Source organism: Pollachius pollachius (assembly GCF_949987615.1).
Source record: "Pollachius pollachius genome assembly, chromosome: 17".
In the NCBI taxonomy this organism is placed as follows: Eukaryota; Metazoa; Chordata; class Actinopteri; order Gadiformes; family Gadidae; genus Pollachius; species Pollachius pollachius.
The window spans coordinates 4,153,381-4,172,874 of record NC_136950.1 but is presented as its reverse complement, the minus strand read 5'-3'; the positions used below and the strand labels follow the sequence as shown (position 1 = coordinate 4,172,874).

General features: G+C 41.5%; 2 protein-coding genes across 2 annotated transcripts; one reads left to right on the top strand and one right to left on the bottom strand.

Annotated features, from left to right (window-relative positions):
* Nucleotides 1–789: 789 nt before the first annotated feature.
* Nucleotides 790–10,460, bottom strand: eci2 (enoyl-CoA delta isomerase 2). The gene is made up of 11 exons (XM_079754494.1): nt 10,320–10,460; nt 9,518–9,579; nt 8,026–8,129; nt 7,785–7,883; nt 5,986–6,174; nt 5,420–5,489; nt 5,051–5,153; nt 4,811–4,931; nt 4,556–4,645; nt 3,650–3,793; nt 790–1,734 (listed from the first exon to the last, which is right to left on the bottom strand). Exons 1-11 carry the CDS (start codon nt 10,373–10,375, stop codon nt 1,579–1,581), a joined length of 1,194 nt encoding a protein of 397 aa, XP_079610620.1. The 5' UTR covers nt 10,376–10,460; the 3' UTR covers nt 790–1,578.
* Nucleotides 10,461–12,057: 1,597 nt separating this feature from the next.
* Nucleotides 12,058–16,578, top strand: rheb (Ras homolog, mTORC1 binding; the record flags this gene model as incomplete). The annotated part of the gene is made up of 8 exons (XM_079755231.1): nt 12,058–12,235; nt 12,901–12,972; nt 13,289–13,356; nt 13,474–13,556; nt 14,207–14,263; nt 14,444–14,491; nt 15,375–15,456; nt 16,486–16,578. 8 exons carry the CDS (start codon nt 12,058–12,060, stop codon nt 16,576–16,578), a joined length of 681 nt encoding a protein of 226 aa, XP_079611357.1.
* Between the last annotated feature and the right edge of the window lie 2,916 nt (nt 16,579–19,494).

The following is a 19,494-nucleotide window of genomic DNA, read 5'->3' as shown; positions in this document are numbered from 1 at the left end:
TTGTGAAAGAAATAACTCATGGAAGTAAATCCAGTTGGGATGTGAGCCTGCATTCCAGGACTTACTTTTAAATGAGCATAGATTTAAATTTGGCTTCAACAGCAATATTTTGGTACATTGGATGCCTATGAATTAGTAAGCTTTGAAATGTACATGTTGTAGGTACATTTAATATCATGTGGATTTGACATTTATTAATATAATAAAGAAAAAATTGTATGCATGAGATTATTTAATTTTGATGCAGTAATATCGTTGCCATTCCTGCATTTCTAATTAAACTGATTTATATAGCTAATCTAAGTTTTTGTTTACCTTTTGGCTGGATTTCTTGGCAAAACCATCAACCCTGAGACTGTGAGATAAGAATACTGGATTCCATCAGTAGTCAAGTCATTAAACATAACCCTTTTTGTTACAAATATAGAGTGGCCCCATGTGGAGGAATTGTGAAACCGACTTAAGGTAATACGTCTCAAATGCCACCCTCAGACTTAAAATAATACTAATAGCCACTTTCCCATTTGACTCAATTTCACTAATGTGCAACACGGATGCATTCTATTTCGTTTTTTTACCCTGAGGCTTTGAAAAAGTTCCTATCGCTACCTCCCTATCGCAAAAAGTTGAAACAACAGTTGGCTTGCTAACTTTAGTGGATACACATCGCCATCTGGTGGTTCCAACATGACACTACACAAGGACGATCGATTCAACAAATGTTATGTCAACTCAATTTAATATTTCCAAATGCCTTCAATTTAAAGTTACAATAACAGCAGTCCTCCGTTATGGCATTTTTTTTATTTTTTACAAACCAATACATTTCAATGGTAATCAACAAAAATACACCCTCTAATTAAATTAAAAAGCAGTCAACATTATCGCATAGTAATGTTAACAGCATTAGTTCAATTCATTTGAAGAAGCCAGTGAAACTACGAATGTTGGCAACGAGGTGCCCCTTTCATTCCTTGATTCATAAGGCAGTCTACTTATGACATAATCACATGTATGACATAATCCAACATAGCTATCCAACAGAGCAATACAAATGTGGAGGGTTTCATTGAAAATGTATTTTCTTTACATTTGACACACAATTTTGTGCAATACGACAAGGCAACTAAGTGTTATTGTTTTATAGGAAGGCAGGGAGAGGGGGTAACCTCCTGTTCCTTCGGTCCCCATAATCGACCCTCACCGTCTGACAGTTATACGTTAATGGTTCTTACAAAAATAATTGTTACCGTGTTTTTCCTTACCAAGTTGAAGATATTCTCTCAAAATCTCATGTCCTTTCTTTTTGTGTGCGTGTGTGTGTGTGTGTTACTAGCAGGTCCACGTTCTGATTCCGGTCCTTGGAAGAACAATTATATATCTTATATATATATATCAAACGGCCTAAATTCTTTTTTATCTATCTATCTTCTCACCCAATCTCTACCCCTTGTGCATCTAGACGTTGCCTCACGGTTGCTCATGGCTTTCTTCACCTTGGTCTGAAAAGGCGACCATTATAAAGTGGAGTTCCCCTCTCTCCCTCCTACCCCCACCAACCCCCCCTCCTCCCTGTCTCTACAACTTGGCCTTGCCCTGGAAGAAGCCCATGATGGCGGCCATGCACTCGTCTGACTGCCAGCGCTCCACCAGCCGCTCCACCTCGGCATCGTTGGCTGCGTGCAGCCGCTCCAGCTCCACTGAGCGGACCAGCTGCTTGGACAACGCCAGGGACTGAGGGAGAGGGAGAGAGAGGCGATGTGTGTTAATGGTGGGATAGAGGTGGGCTGTACACCACTACGTCAAACAGTGGAGGGTTCAGTGGCATCTAGCGGTGAGGTTGCAGATCCACCCGGCCTCCTCCAATGACGTGGGAGAAGCTACGGTGGCCTGCAATGGCCTGTGAGGGGCCAGCAGATACTTCCAGAAGGATGGCATTGTCTACAACAGCATATAATAGCCTAGGGTCAAGTGATGAGGTTGCCTGATAGATTAATACATTGTATTAAGTTATTTAGTCCTAGTTACCAGAGATGTGGACTCGAGTCACATGACTTGGACTCGAGTCATGATTTTGATGACTTGAGACTCGACTTGACAAAATGACGCATGACTTGCGACTCGACTTAGACTTGACTGCTATTGACTTGAGACTTGACTCAGACTTTGCCTCTTTGACTTGGAATGACTCGACATGTCTTGAGTCAAAAACATTTATTGTTTTAGATATCTAACCTATTTCCCGCTTAGAGGGCTAGACACCCAAGACGCATTCACTTCCGTGAAGATGAAAAAAAAAAAACAGCGAGCGAAGACAAATCTACACTTCAATAGTATCAAAACAAAATTTCGATATTGTTTTTACTTTATTAAGAATAACAGTTTTAGTTTCATATAGGCTGCGTTTTGAGTTGGTCCCATTGAAGCCGTCTGGCCAGCCTCTGACACTTAAGACATCGTAACAAAATCATTGTTCAACTGTTTACCTTCGTTCAAAAAATGTAACAAATCTACACACTCGTATCTTCAATAATATCTAAACTGAATTTTGATATCATTTATGCTTTCTTCAGAATCACAGTTTAAGTTTCCTATCGGCTTCGTTTCAGTTGATCTCATTGATTTACGTTGACGCTGGAGGTGAGGACGTTCATCATTGTTGCCAGATTGGGCGTTTTTTACCGCCCTATTGGGCTACATTTTGAGGACGGTCAGGCAGTGTTGTCAGATTGGGGGGTTTTCCCACCCTATTGGGCTACTTTTAACAATATAAGATTTTGGCGCATGCGCATATCATAACACATTTGAAGACAGAAACAATGAACATATTATAACTGTATTGATAAGAAATGACTGTACATTAGAGTGATATGTTGAAATTATGATCAATAGCCTTATAATTGCATTAAGTAAAAATACATGGTGACTTGTTCAAGACTTGAAAAAGTTTGGGACTTGGACTTGGACTCGACTTGGCTTTGGTTTGACTCTGACTTGGACTCACTTGCCTTTCCCTGTCTTGACTTGACTGCTAAGACTTGGGACTTACTTGGGACTTGCCAAACAGTGACTTTGTCCCATCTCTGCTAGTAACTATAGGTCTCGGCTGACAAGTAAGACAGCGGTTATGAATATTAATTGAAAAGGCAGCCTCGCTAGAGAGGCTGTTCCTTCATCGTATTGATCCCGCCTCATATTAGACAAACGGTTGAGATCGATTGGTCTATCTCGCACCGGGCAGAAATATTTCTGTAGGGGAGGGGAAACGGACCTTATCTGCAGAGCAAACACACATGAGCCTCGAGATACGTCTGCTTCAAGGCCATGTCTGTTCCGCTAAATGCCCCTCATTTCTACACACTTCACCTTGCCTTCAAGTATGCATTGACTCAAAAAGGGCCCTTGAATGTGTGTCTGTACACACAAGCGTGTCACTGTCTGTGAAAATACTGGGAATAACTAATATACCAAGTTAGGTGGACTGTGATGCTTTGAGCTCTTTTCTCCAAGGTTAATGGATGAGCTTTCTTTGGACAACCAACTAGTGATACCCTCCCCATGCTCCCACTGCTACACGGCTACATCCCAACACAGATGTCAGTGTTGACATTGATTGTATAATGTCAGTGTCTGCAGTGTGTGTCCATACGTTGGGAGGCAGCTGGGCGTAGGCCTTGAGTCTGTTCCACACCTCCGTCTGGAAGGAGGCGTCAGGGAACACCTCAGTGACCAGCCCCTGATCACAGGCCTGGGCCGCCGTCAGCATCTTGTTGAACAGCAGCATCTCACTGGCCTGGGGAGGGAGAGACCGTGAGACACACAGAGGGAGGGACGTGGAAGAAGACAGAAGATGTGCACAAATCTGGTGAATTTAGATTGCAAATCATTGTGTTACATTGGTAATCATGTGTTGGCCACTTCAAATATTGTTAGATTAACATAATCCCAAATTGTTAAGAGTTTATTAGTATTAGCATAGTCACATCATAGTTAAAGGTTTTATCAGCGATTCTAGGCCGAAACATAAATGGTCACATTCATCCGATCTTTCCTCATGATCCGCTAGCTGCCCGCCCAATATACAGGCCGTCAAAAAAAGGCGTCTCTGTAAGCAGTCTATGCTCCGAGATCGTACACAAAAACAAATGGTACTACCAACAGCTCAAAACCAAAATAAATTCTATTCCAACAAATCCCCGACAAGGGGCGCCTGTTGGGGGGTTTTGCGCTGCGTTCATGATGAGGTTTTACTGGATGCAAGAAACACAGAAGGGAGGGGCGAGCGGGCTCTGTTTGTTTGGGATCTCGCTTCAAACACCAACAGAAGTAACGTCACCCAACATCGCTGACACAACCTTTAACATACATTTTGTTAACATAAAAAAAAAAAACTTTACATTTAATAAAGACTTAAAGCTTAATCTATGAGTGTTTCAACAATACATTTTAAGTATTTTTTTTCTAATCCTCAATTAAATTGCCATTGTCTGACAATACAAACAAACTGTAAAGATAGGTGGTTATTCAGATTGCGCTCGCGTAACCTTGTGCGTACCTTGGAGGCCCCCATAATCTTGGGGAAGGTGTATGAGGAGCATCCCTCTGGACTCTGACCCAGCTTGCTGAAGGGAGTGTGGAAGGTTGCCTACCCCCCCGACACACACACACACACACACACACACACACACACACACACACACACACACACACACACACACACACACACACAGTGAGCATAGACCGACAACGCAGTATGGAAATGAATTGACTGTTTTGGTTGTGTGGTATATGATGATGCATACCAACGTACCCTATCTGTGGCATACACCAGATCAAACAGCGCCAGCACTGTGACTGACACACCGACAGCTGGCCCGTTCACCACGGCAACCAGAGGTTTCGGAAAGTCTATGTAAGCGTTGATGTAGTTCCTGTATACAAAGGAAGTGGAGAAAATTGAAATTTAGTGCCCATGACGAAAGTCAATTAATAGGTTGTTAATGCAACAATAATCAGTCATCATCCACCCTGCTAACCACTCTGTGTTCACCTAAGCAGATCCCCACTTTTTTTCGCCAACGCATCAATTCCACCTTCTGGGATCTTGGTGAAGTTAGACAGGTCATTCCCACTGCAGTAAAAGTCCCCAGCACCTAGAAACACACACACACACACACACACACACAAATGTATAAGTGTGATCCTACGATAGCTCCTAAACAATTTTTCTAATCACTATGCATTTACTTCGTAAAATAAAAAGATTGACAGCTTTGAGCTTTGTGGACTGTGAGACCATCCCGATATTTACGTTGCATTTCCCAATAAAACTCAATCTCCAGAGTGAAACAGAACATCAACGACAGAGATCAGGATGGTCTCAAGAGGCTGTGTTTGGACACGTAAACAGTGTAACAACCGGTAATGACTGTGAGCACAGAGCTGTCCTTCGCTGCTTGGTCCAGGGCAGAGATGATCTCATTGTACATCTGAGAGGGGAACAGAGGGAAGGGATGACAGTTGACCATCTTCGCTGCTACAAAAATCCTTTAATAATTTTACCAACAGGCCGATTCAGCTCCTTCGAAAGAAGACCTATAATGCTAACTTAAGGGGACTAGGTGTAGGAGTTTGGATTAAAATCGCTTTGCCTAGGTGATACATGGTAGCATTTTAACATAAAAGAATGTAACCTTCACCTACGCTCTTAATTGCATAGAACTGGTTATGAAAGGAGAAAGGAAGGAAACGACGTTGAAGCGGATAATAGATAATTCATAACTTTCAAATGTTAACAGTTTATTCATGTGATTCTTATCTACTGGACCAACGGAACTCAGACTCTAGTGCTCTGAAGGCAAGAGCCGGAGAAGACTGCAGTTCACACACGGGCCAGAGGGGCCAGTAATGAGAAGGAACTTCTGATTCCTGAGTACCGTTTAACATATAGCCAAAGTATTTTCAATAGGAAGTTTCATTGTTCACCTCTGTGGTGATGGCGTTCTTCTTGGCGGGCCTGTTGAGCATAATGGTGGTGATCTTATCTTCAGTGGTTACCACCAGCTCTTTATATGTGGGGCCGCTACCAGCAGCCTGCGCCACCACCGGAGCGGATCCTCCTTCCGCCGTCACCAGGGAGCCAATCAGGTCACAGTACTGCTGCCTGGCTTCTTCCTGATTGGAGGCAGAAAAAAAACAAGGCAAATGTGAGAAACATCCATTTGTTTTCTTGTTATCTTTGCTTTATCCAAGTTATTGCTGCAAACTAAGCACATTGCCATCAGGATTAGAGTTAATATGCACTTGGTCAGAGATGTTCTCGCAACCCTGTAAGGGACCAAAGACCAGGCCTTAATGGTAACATAATAGCATAATAACCTAGAGACTGGAAACTCTGTAGTTACATCACTGTTGAGAATAAAGGAAATATTATACTTTTGCTTGGAATAGCCACCTTAGAACACCGCATATGTGTTTATTTAGATAGATGTATACTTTATTGATCCCACGGGTAAATTCAAAGACACAGTATCTTGCATAGGCATAGCATACACATAGAACATAAACAAGATGATAAAATAAAATAAAATATCCATATGGATAATATGTACGATAAAAGATATGCTAAGGTACTCTTGGAGAATGTGTGTCCTGATGGCAGCGCAAATGAGTACGTGCAGCAGTGCAGGGATCAAATCTAGAAGCCAGCATTAAATATGGACAATAAAAAGGTCAGTACACTGTTTACGGGAGGTAGTGACAGTGGAAGGGAGGCATATTTTTGCATATAGAGCGGGTAGTGAGATCCGACCACAAGTGTTCACTGGTCCTCACCGCCGTGTAGGAACAATGCCACCTGGTGGTTAGCGGTAATACCGCAACCACACTCCCTTGTGTTACATTTTTCATCTGCACTGATGAGGTAGTTATTTGTGCCGTTGTTTGTCTGTCTGTACGCAGAATTAGAAAAAAGCGATTAGCCCAATGTTCGATAAACCTTGGCAAGGGTGAAGTGTCGCCAAGGAAGGGCAGAGATCCAGGTCTTAAGTTTCACTTTTGATAACATCTCCACCTTCAATCTACTCTCCTTGCGCCCTTCTAGTTCGATCATTGTAATTGTTCCCAAATATGTTCCAATTGTGGAGCTGAAGAGTAAAAGGAGTTATAAATAAACAAAAAAATACGTTATAGATAAAATAAAAAGATGTTGTGCAGTCATGAGGATTTGTTGTGATCACTAGCCAAACAGCCACTTACATACATGTCATTTTTTAATGCAATATTTTTTTACTTAATGTGTGTTTTCTGAGCAATTCATTACATTTTAAAGTGTTGAGGCAGCAAGCCTCCACACAGAAGGATGCATCATTCTCAGATGCGATTTCAGATTAGTTGTGTTCGCTCACTTCACTGATATCTTTCTAAAGAGTCAGTGTACCCAAAACTTTTTTTTTTTTTTAAACGTGGTAATATATATCACATCCTAATGTAATATGCCATTTTATCACCGTTACTAAAAACGAATACGGAAAAGAAAAAAACTAAAATCCTGTGTTCTCCTGTGCACTATGTTAACGTTCCACTCTGCTGTGATGCTGGTGGCATATTTTTGTTGATATCTGTCTTTACAAGGAAGAAAGTTTGAGAAAGTTTAGCTTTTCTGACAACTATAACTTGCCTAAGAAAAAGCGCCTAGTTGAACAGGGCAGGTTTCTAGAAGATATTCCAAGGGTCTGTTCAAACATAGTGCTTTGGTGCTGAGAGAGATGTTGAGAGGACATTACCTGAGATATGGAACCAAGTGACTTCCATGCGTCCCATTTAGCTTTTTTGACAAAATCTAGCATCCCGGGTTTCGACGTGGTGCACTGTCCTTCAGTGGACTGGATGGTTGGTCGGCGGTTGTGTGTTGATTTGGATACGATAGGATGGAGGAGGATAGCATTATAAGAAAAAACAATTCACTTAAATTACAAATCATGTCATGCACAATTGAAGGGAGCCCTGTCGCATGGTCGATGTTACCTGTTTGAAGAGAGCATAGATTTGTAGTTTGGCCATATTGCCTGGGTCATTCTTAAGGGTGGCCAGCTGGCCCTTGGCCAGGTTAAACTGCTCCACGGTAGCACCTGCAAACCCATGGATCACTGCTTACCGATGGGACTTTTCAACCGATGGAATGTAACACAACTGAACAATGGATACAAAATGTCTGGGATATAGTGTAGTAAAATTAATAGTTGTGCAACGGATCTACCCTCACGGTTCGGGACGCAAGTGATCCGCGGATGTGCTGATAAAAAAAGAAAAGAAAAGTTGTGCGTTCACGTGATCGGCGCATGTTTAAAGGACAATTCCGGTATTTAGCCCATTGAGCCCCCTTTCTGGTTTGTCTAGGATGAAATATAGTGGTTGACACACCGAAATGTTGACTATTGGTCCTGTCTCAGGTATTTGGCTCATTTTGAATCGCCCCTGCCTGCTTCAGAATGGCTGGCTTTGGGCATTCACAAACCTGTCCTTAAATCAACTGTAAACGTTTGTTTTCAGAAATGTGCAATTCACCGAGTGGTTAGTGGTGTTCGTTGATGTTCCTAATCAAGTATCGTAGCGAAATACAGTTTCTGTCGTGTTTTATTTGGCATTTTGTAAATCCCATTGAAACGGAAACCGAACCGGAACCGAAAATGCTGTTTTTGTTTGGTTGTAGTCTTTTTGCTCGGTCCTCCGTATCAACAGAAGGGCTAGAACCGAGCGAAAAGACTACAAACAGCCCCTTTCCGTTCCTGGTCAACGAGCAATGAGTCTTCAAACAGAAATCAATGGATTCACAAAATGCCAAATAAAACACAACAGAAACTGTATTTCGCTATGATACTTGATGAAAAAATAAAGATGAGGGTGTCTGCATTGCCTGGGGAGAGCGAAGACTCTAAACTCTCCCAGGCAATGCAGACATCCTGAATTTAAGGTTGTAAATCCAGGTCTGCTGTGCTTCCTTTGGACACAGGTTTTTATTTTTTTTATTTACTATCCATGTTAAAAAGCATTTTTTTTTAATATTTACTATGCTTAAAGGAAGCATTACCTAATTTTTCACTTCATTTGTTTTTTACACATTTGAAGATTTTATTTAAAGTCACATTTGTCTTGTAATCTTTTTTGTTGTTGATCCGAAAATGATCCGACCCGTGACTCAAAAACCGCGAAACGATCCGAACCGTGAGTTTGGTGACCCGTTGCACCCCTAAAAATTAAGATAACAAACACAGAGCTTAGCTGATGTTTTGACTCATATACATTGAGCATAGAGCAGATAACCGCTAAAGCAACATGTGAAGTAATATTAACACGAATACCTTTAAAAAGCTGCAAAACAGTGGTGCAATATGACGATTTCATATGCCATGTGAGACTTTTGCGTGGGCACATCGTGATGTTGTTGCTGAAACGATATGTTGCTGGCCCTTCTAATACCCCAAACACTACATGGATCTACTTATTTACATGTACTCACCCATCAATGGAGAAGCGTTGGTGTGGAACTTGAGCACGGGAACAGCAGTCACTCGGCCAACCCTAGAAGAAGAAAAGTGAGACATGAACATTTGTTGCTACAAAAATAATGTGCCTACCTTGTTTACCATCTATGGGCCAAACTCAGAAGTGGGAGTGAGCCTATTTGGTACCATGCCGCAATGAAGCTACAAAAGTACAATGCGGGTCTCACCTGTAATGAGCTGTACTAAAGCAAACTAGTTGACGCATTACACAATGAACCGACAACTGGCCCGGGGTCACATGATGTAGAGCAAAGGTCGTCGGGACATTGGCTTTACCAGACCTGATCTCAAATGGCATAACATGGCATTAATAACCTTACAGTCACAATAAAGCAACGGTCAAAGACTACTACAATTTAGCAGGAAAAAAACTAATCATTAGAGGACCTTGTATTGAGCGTGGTTGTACGAGCTGCAGGACATCATTGAAGACCTTGTATTCAGCCTGGTTGTACTAGCTGCTATGCTAACTCCCCTTTCATTGAGCTTGCAGACAGAGGATGGCTATTGACATTTAGTCATTTAGCACTCAGTGACATTAAAAAGACTAGTGTTGTTAGTATATGTGAGACAGTTACTCCCTAAAAAACATCAGAGGACCGTGCTACCTAAAGCTAAATCAGCTACCTTGAGCTGTTCGAGAGTAATGCTAAACGGTTTACCCTTGTAACACGCGTTTTAACTGGGTTCAGACAAGAGTGCGCTGGCTCCCAAACACCCAGCAAGCTGTAAGGTTGCCGTGCCGTGTTCTCTTACCTCGACAGTCTGACGAACCGCCACGGGACAAACAAGCTACGAGCCACAGCAGCCATCTAGCAGTCAGCGTCACACGGTGCAAAGTACAGTTGGTGCCCAGAAGGGTTCGCTCTGGGTTAGCGGCAGACCGGTTAGTGTCACCTCAGATGGGCTGAATGAAGGCTCGCTGTTTGCCAACACAACAGACCAAAACAGGCTTGAAATAATGAATAATATTAAACACCAAAAAACTAAAGTTTACGAAAGTAAACATGGGAGCAGCGGTTTTTTTGGGATAAGAAGCACTTCTCTGCTGTTTTCAATTATTTGTTTGTTTTCAAACAATTAGCCCTATGTAGAATATCACGTATGTAACAGATTTAAATTTAAAATGTGCAAAAACAATAAATAGAGGTAGTCTGTACAGTAAATAGAATAAAATTTATACTATTTGAGGTTGTCTTTATATATATGTGTCTGCGTGTGTGCATGAGTTTGTTTGACTTGGTTTGGGGCCCTGTCGAGATCAGTGTTTACAGTCCTGGTGGCCTGGGGAGAGAAACTCAGTCTCTTTGTTTTCGCTGCATGACAGCTGAGGCATTTGCGGGTGAGGGGAATCCTTCATGATCCCACAGGCTCTGGTTCTGCACCTCCTGGTGTATAAGCGAGCAGTACTATTGCCAAACCAGGCTGTGATGTTGCCCGCAATCATGATGCTCTCTACAGCTCCAGAGCAGAAGGATTAAATTCCACAATCATCTCCTTGGTCTTTGTGACATTCATGAAGAGGCAGTTCTCCTGACACCAGAGTGTCAGGTCGGCCACCTCATGAAGGTAGGTCTCATCTCTAGTTTTCAGAGATGAGACCCACCACTTCGGTGTGATCCACAAACTTAATGATGGAGTTAGAGATGAACCTGGCCTCACAGTCATGTAGGGAGTACAGTATTGGGCTGAGGACGCAACCCTGTGGGGATCCTGTGTTCAGGATGAGGGGTTGGAGGTGTGTCTCTCCACCCTGACCACCTGGGGCCTGGCCGTCAGAAGGTCCAGGATGTAGGCACACAGGGGGTAGTTCACACCTAGTTCAATCAGCTTATCAGCAAGTCTGGTGTGGATTATTGTATTGCAAGCTGAACTGTAATCAATAAACAACAGTGTCACATAACCTCCCTTCTGGCTTCATTCAATCCTGCAAGAATATGTTTCTTATTTTAAATATAAGTCATTCCAACCCTAACATCTGACTAAAGCAAACACTTTTTTGTGATCTTCTCATCTCAGCGAGAGGCCAGGACATTTCAACCAAGCAGCATCCCATTATCGCTGAACCATGTCAGAATATCTATACACATTTATCATTTATTTTGTCCTGCCATAATCTCCTTTATTTCCCCCCCGAAACCCATACCATTTTGTGAAGCTGATACCCTTTATACACCAGATGGTTCTTCGTTCTGTTCAAACACAACCATTTGCTCAGTAATGACTTTTGGTTGAACCACGAACAACTACAGCCCTTTAACTTTCGACAGTGCTAAACCAAAACGCTAGGGGAGCTAGGGGGTTTTACTCTGACAACTAGTAGTAGCATCCATCTGATGAAGCCGGGCAGCGTTAGACCCTCCTACTTCCCAGAGTTGTCCACATCCATTGGCTGGAGCGTCAAGGTGTCAAAGTCTTTGATGAATGTGATAGGACCATCAGTCCATGTCCAGCAACCCCATGGTCTCTAGTCCAATTGAAATAAACGTCTATTATGGGAGTGACTTTAATATATTTGCGTGACCAAGGGATGTTGAGTAGGCTACTCATTAATAATGAATTGGGTTTGAAAGGAGAGATCTGCTGTTCGGCCCGGTGTTTAGACGCTTGGAAGAAGATCATGCCGCAGCCAAAATCACGGAAAATCGCCGTATTGGGTTACAGATCCGTTGGTAAGTGACTCTTATTGCTTCTTAAACTATATATAGGCCGACTTCAAGAGAAAAATACGAAGCGAATGATAGGCTACGACGTATTTCTCACAACGCGCATCTGTATGCATTGTTTTAAATAGTAATATATATATATAGCCTATATATCACTCAAATAGGCCAGATGGACTTGACATGGGTGTGTCTGTGTTAGGGAGGAATTACATCCTAGTAAAAAAAATTCAATTGTATATTCAACGTAAACTTAACTAACTATTGATAGGCTACAAACACATCTGTCCAAAATGAAAGTTATATTCATTATCGAAGTTTTAAAGATTGGTCCACACTGGTCTAGCAGGATGTAATGAAGGATGTGCAGTAGACCAGTGGTGATGCTGCGATCATTACGTCAAAACACATGATGGCAGCCCTCAGAGAACAACGTGGTCACTAGTACACTAAAACCCCTAATATCCTTCAGTTGATTTTAAACATGTTGCACTAATAATGTTGCATGCGTTCTAATGCTGATTATCATTTTTGAGTTGGTAATTCATAGTTCAGTTCTCCATTAATAACGGATTGATTATCATCGTTACGACTCATAATATGATGTTCATAATCCTAACTGAATTCTAAACATAAGCCATGTTCAAACGTTGTGAGTGTTTCTGTTTCTTCAGGAAAATCTTCCCTTACCATCCAGTTTGTTGAAGGACAGTTTGTGGACTCGTATGATCCCACCATAGAAAACAGTACGTTGATACGCTATATGTAATAACTGAACCTTTCCTGTACCGGCCTGTAGACTTACAAAAGAAGGAAGAGGAACACAACAATATGACATATTATTGTTACTGCAGTCATGAGTGCGCTATCTGCTGTTGGTTTTTGAAATCCCTCTAGCTGTGTGATATGACATTGCATACCACACACAACAATCAATGTTAATATTTCTCTCTCTCTCTCTCTCTCTCTCTCTCTCTCTCTCAAACACACATGCTCGTTCACTCACTCACTCACTCACTCACTCACTCACTCACTCACTCACTCACTCTCTCACTCAATCAGCATTTACTAAGACTATAACAGTAAGTGGTCAGGAGTACCACCTGCAGCTGGTGGACACAGCCGGTCAGGTGAGCACTGGCATCCAATCACAAGCCCCTTCTTAGAACCTTCTTGTATGGGCTTATGCATCTTCCCTTCTCTCTTTCATTTCCCTCATTCTCTCTTTCTATCTTTCTCTCTTTCAGGATGAATACTCCATCTTTCCTCAGAGTTACACGATTGATGTGGACGGATACATCCTCCTGTTCTCTGTCACCTCCTACAAAAGGTTCTCTACCTCTTCATTTCTTTCATTCGGTTCTGTCATTTTCCATCTTCTATTGGTCCCTTTCACTCCCTGCCGTGGCCCCTTGTTCATCCCCTCCGTTCTTACCCCTTGTCTATTGATTGTGGTGTTGTTGACATCGTTAGAGATCACATTAGGCCCCGCCCTAACAAGCTCTCAGAGAGAGTAAGTGACCTCCTGTTAGTAGAGTGTTGTTACAGAGGCTGATGCAAACACAGGTATGAGTGGTAGTATCCCAGATTCTAGGTATCCCCCACCTATGAATTGACACTTTATCTGTTATCAGAACAATGCACAGCTCTGAATGATCAGAATACCTAATACAAATAATGATGTTTAGTCTCTTATGATAAATAGCCTCACTCATTTGTAGTTCATGTTATTGCTTGTATTAAATTAAGTTTGAAGCGTGTCTTCGACTCAAAGACCAGAAAAGACTAACCTTTGTGATGGTATTGAAGTAAAATTGAAATGACAGCAATAAGCAAGATGTTGGAGTTTTTAGTTATGAGAGAACTGTGGGAATATGTAGTTGGAAGTGTTATTAACACTTGAGTCAATGTTGCCTACCTCATGAATGTCCAGTAGAGTGAGTAAAACGTAAACACGATGATATGTGTATGTTTTCTCAGTTTTGAAGTGGTCCGAGTGATCCACGAAAAGCTTCTGGACATGGTGGGAAACTTGCAGTAAGTAAACCAAATCCCTTTGACCTTTCTCTTCCAGGGGAAAAGTTATTCCCCAAAAGATCCCAGATACACTTTTATTATTATTTTAATATAATACACAGGTCAATAGGTGTCTGTCAATAACAAAATCTCTCTCTCTCTCTCTCTCTCTCTCTCTCCTCACCCCCTGTGCCCTTTCAGAGTACCAATAATTTTAGTAGGCAACAAAAAGGACTTGCACATGGAAAGGTGAGCAACTGTATCTTAACAAACTCACACAAAACTCTGACCTCATCAAATCTGTACCAGGAAACATTAAAGAATTTGCTCTTGCCTTTGATTGGCTTTGTGTGTGTGTGTGTATGTGTGTGTGTGTGTGTGTGTGTGTGTGTGTGTGTGTGTGTGTGTTTGAATGCAGCCAATTAGTTTGTGTGTGTATCATTGAGGAACCAAAGGATGTCAAATGTCCATCTGAATTAATGTTTAACAAAGCATCTTTCTAATAAAATAATATATTACACTGAGCCTTTTTAGTACAATATATGTTTACATTCAAATGTAGGCCGCAACTATTTTTGCTGCGGAAAACACCTTTGAATTTAAAGATTAAAAGGGGGAGCAAAGGAAATGGAGGAGAGGAAGAGAGAGAGAGAAAGAGGGGGCAGCGGGTAGAGGAAGTGAGAGGAGGAGTGGTGAAAGAGGAGAAGTAGAGAGGTCTGCTCGCAGGAAGGGAGGAGAGGACTTTATATGCAAGGCCAGAGCTGCAACGAGATCAATACGTGTGTAAGATCCAATCACCAGAGGAGAAAAACAACTCACAGCAACATGAGTCATGTAGTCACAAGCTCTCTGGAGAGGGACAGTATATGAGGAGGAGCACAAACAACACAGGAGGTGTGCGTGTGTGTGTGTGTGTGTACATGCGTGTGTGTGTGCGTACATGCGCGTGTGTGCGTGTTTTTGTGTGAATAATCAGTGGAGGGAGAGGAAAGGCATCCAAATGGTTTTATAGTTTTTAATACACTGAATCGCTGACGCAAAGATCTTTCTCGCTGTTCTACCATTTCCGGTTCTCCCTGGATCTATGGCCGGGGCTGGTTCTACCGTGTCCTCTGGGGTCTCTCCATGGCAGAGTGATCAGCTTCGAGGAGGGCCGGGCGCTGGCCGAGTCCTGGAGCGCTCCCTTCCTGGAGTCCTCAGCCAAGGAGAACCAGGTCGGGAACGCTGAACCCTGTGCTCATATGTTCACCCCCAAACACCAACACACAGACCCACAAACCGACAACTCACAAACAATGCTGGGAATATAACAAACAAGTACATTCAACTTACACTTTCTATTTCCTTTTTGCTGTTAAGTGGAATGTGTAAACATCACTCGGTTCTGTGATGCTGACTAAAGCAGAGTCAATTTTAAAATTGTACCAATTAACAAACTAACAAGTGTAACGAAACAATTATCGCTCACCAACTAAAAAACAATTCCCTATTATCACTGAGGAAATTAGTTAGGTTAGGCAATTTGCACCCCTGGTAAAATGATCTGTATATGCCATTTGTACCCTGGTGCAATTAAGGATGATGAATGAATATGAAAGAATAAGATATGTCTCCTAGGCATAGTTCAACAATAGCCCATGTTAATAAATTATTTTCTTTCCAAATATAATTTGATTGCATTGGATCAAACTTCACTAACTTTTTTTATCCTCCTGACTCCATAATGGACACAAGGAAGGGTCAATTTAGAGTACTTACATGTACTTGAGACAATTGTATCTGAACAGTGTATCTTTTCAGATCGGTCTTCATGCATTGGATGGTAGCCCTCTGCACTCCATGCTTTCATTGCTAGGTGGAACTCTTCATCTTCAACTGTCAAAGGTCTGCCCTGATCATATTTTTCTCGGCCGGTGTTCCTTTTAAAGAAGAAAAAAACATTGTAGTCAGGTGGAATTATGAGAAAATTAGCAAAAGTGTGACATAAGACACTGATGCAATTTTTGCATTTAAATTGGCAGTTTAGGGGGAGTACATGAAATATAGGGTGTTTTCAGCCCAAATGTTTGAGCGAGGCTAAAATCACTAGGGGTACGAACAGACACCTCCGAATTAGTTTTCACAGTTGGTACATAAAAGTAAATCCACACTTGTATCATAACACATATCGGCAGACCTGACTGACTCACCCTGAATCGTTGTCTACTTCCTGTTTCCTGCGCCTGTCCTTCCTGTGTGTGCAGACGGCTGTGGAGGTGTTCAGGAGGATGATCCTGGAGGTGGAGAAGATGGAGGCGGGGCAGCCTCCCGGTCGCACCTCCTGTCTCATCATGTAGTATATCCGGACCTACAACCCTTTCTTCCTCAAACCTCTGCCCGCTTATTTCACTACCTCCTTTTTCTCCTCCTCCATTCTCTCTATCCTGTCCTTTGTATCCTAGTCTGTCTGTCACTCTTTCTCTCTGTCTTAAGGTAGAGTTATGGTTGGACGTTGACGCAACGCAACGACCACACGGAACCTGTTTAGGTTCTGAGTCGGGTTTACGTCAGGTTTACGTTAGCCGACCAATCACAGTCCTTGCTGCTGCTGTGTTGCCTTGACGCAAGGTTCCAATTTTTGGGAGGCGCACGTCACACCCATGGGTGGACGCAAGGAGGGTCCGCAATGACGCAATGGGTCCGTAAGCCCCCTTGCGTCGACGTCCAACCATAACTACTTTTTCTCTTTCTCTCTCTGTGTCTACCAGTCTCCATCTTTATCTCTCTCCCTCTCTCGCTCTCTTGACCAAACACTGCAACCTTCGAAAAGACCAGCAATATTTCAAGATGTCCAATGAGGAACATTGAAAAGATTGCAATGGTTTGGGCACTAATTTGAGCCAATCAGAAAACAGCATGTGCAATAACCCTTGTTTTCAACCAAAGATTTTTCACTTTGGTTTTAGTATTTTTAAGTGTGTGATCACTTTGTTTTTGTCTAAATATGTTTATGTTATTTATTATTATTATTATTATGATTATGATTATTATTATTATTATGATTATGATTATGATTTCAGTCATTGGTGGAAACCAAAATCCAAAACTAAATAATTGATGATTTCATCCCAAACTTCCAGATTATTACCCAATGTATATCATTTTTTATTTGCGTGAAATCAGACTAGACTAGACTAGGCGATGACTTTTCTATTTTGAGCTTGTCATGCTGGGGCATCAGAGTTACTGTTATAAGTTGATGCAGAAAGTGGCCTTGACTAACACCTGCCAGTTCCTGTCTAGCTGTGTCTTGTGTTTTATCATTAACTCAATTTGCCCATAGGAAGGGAGGGACATTGTTATGATATTATTGGTTGGACGTTTAACCAATAATGCAATGTAAAGGAAGTTTGGTTCATGAGATTTAGATGTTATTAATTTATTATTTTCCCAACCTTGTTGAATGTGAATAAAATGACTATGGAAATTAGCTAACAAGATGAAAAGGTACTTTTAACTTCCATTACAAATAATTAGCACGCTGGACTATTTCTACATGCTGTTGAAACCCACCAGACAGGTCACAGCAGTTCCGGTAAAGACACACACACACACACACACACACACACACACGCACACGCGCACACACACGCACATGCACACGCACACACACACACAAACATCTTTACTTGAAATGGTTTTATATGGAAATAAGAACAAATAAATCCAGGTAATATTGCTTTCATTAAAACTGTGTGCTATTGCCTGTTTAAACATCTGATTGTAATGAAGATGCCTGCCGATGATATTTTATGGAGGTGTTTCATCTTTGTTTTATATACGGATTATTAGTTGACGTGTTAGATTATTTCAACAGGGGGTGCTGTTGATTCAGTAATTTATTACAACTTTCTGTTCTGACAAAGTAAAGGAATAATCATCAATCAAATTCAGTTCATGCCACGGGTACCTTCTGAGCTCAATACAACCATAACACAGTTATATATTATATATATATATATATATATATATATATATATATATATATATATATATATATATATATATATATATATTTATTTATATTATAAGTATATGGGAACTATCAGGATCCAAATGGAACAAATTGCTACTACTGTTTACTACTCTCTGAGTTCCTTCCCTCCTCTGGCACTATTGTGATACTCATACGGATTTAGGTTATATGTCATTTGAAATTAATAATAATAAAATCATTCATAAATATGGCTATGAAATAAATAAATGAGGCCATAAATATATTTAATGATATAAATTATTCAACATATTTAAATTAATAAATGGACTGTAGGACTACTATTGTTTATTTCAATGTTTATTTCTCTTATTTCATAATTCCACATTTATTTCATAATGCCACATTCTCTCATGAAGACTCATTAACCAATAAACGCGAATAAAGAATTATTTTTAATGATAACATAAGAGAGAATATTTTGCATGATAAGTCTTTGCCGTGAGCCCCGTCACGGATCCAGGACGACGTGTGGACTTGGCATATCCTGCCTGGACTAGCAGGGGCGGAGCCTTCCCCTGGACCGGTAGACTGGGGCAGACCTGGTGGGGGTGGGGTGGAAGGGGGAGCATCGAACGAAATACCTATGCAGCAAAGAACACATGTTAGACTACTCTTTATAAAGCAGGTGATTGGTGATTGGCAAACTGGCGCGTGTGAGTTGAGTCCTCCTGGTCGAATTTGCGCTAAAGCTTACATTTCCTATCTGGTATATTCAAATGAGGGGGGCGTGGTTATCCCTGACCAAAGCAACAGCACTGAATCATTGAATATACAGCACTGAATATTAGAGATGCTGGGAAATGTCTGGGGGAAGGAAAGATATTACCTAAGGATAGAGTCCGGGGAATATTTGGGGGGGAGAAGGCTGCAGATGATCTATCCTTAACATTCATCATGAGGTAGGGAACATGTTGGTATTTTGTAGCTTATAGGCTGAAGTACATTCCCATTGCCTGAGATATTTTGCATGGATGTTTATTGGAGAATCAGAAAAGTATGTTCCATGTGTGAGACTCCACTGTCTAACTTATCCCTTTAGAGTTGATTACGCCTTCCTTTACATGAGCCAATTTAGATTTTAGCGCGCAGCTAATTTTTGGATAAATTACGGGATCTCTTTTGTGATTGGTTCTGGGAATCCTGTCAATCGCAGGTGTGTGAAATGCAAAACACAGCGTTGCCAGATTTGGTGGGAAATCTTGCCCAATCTGGCAAC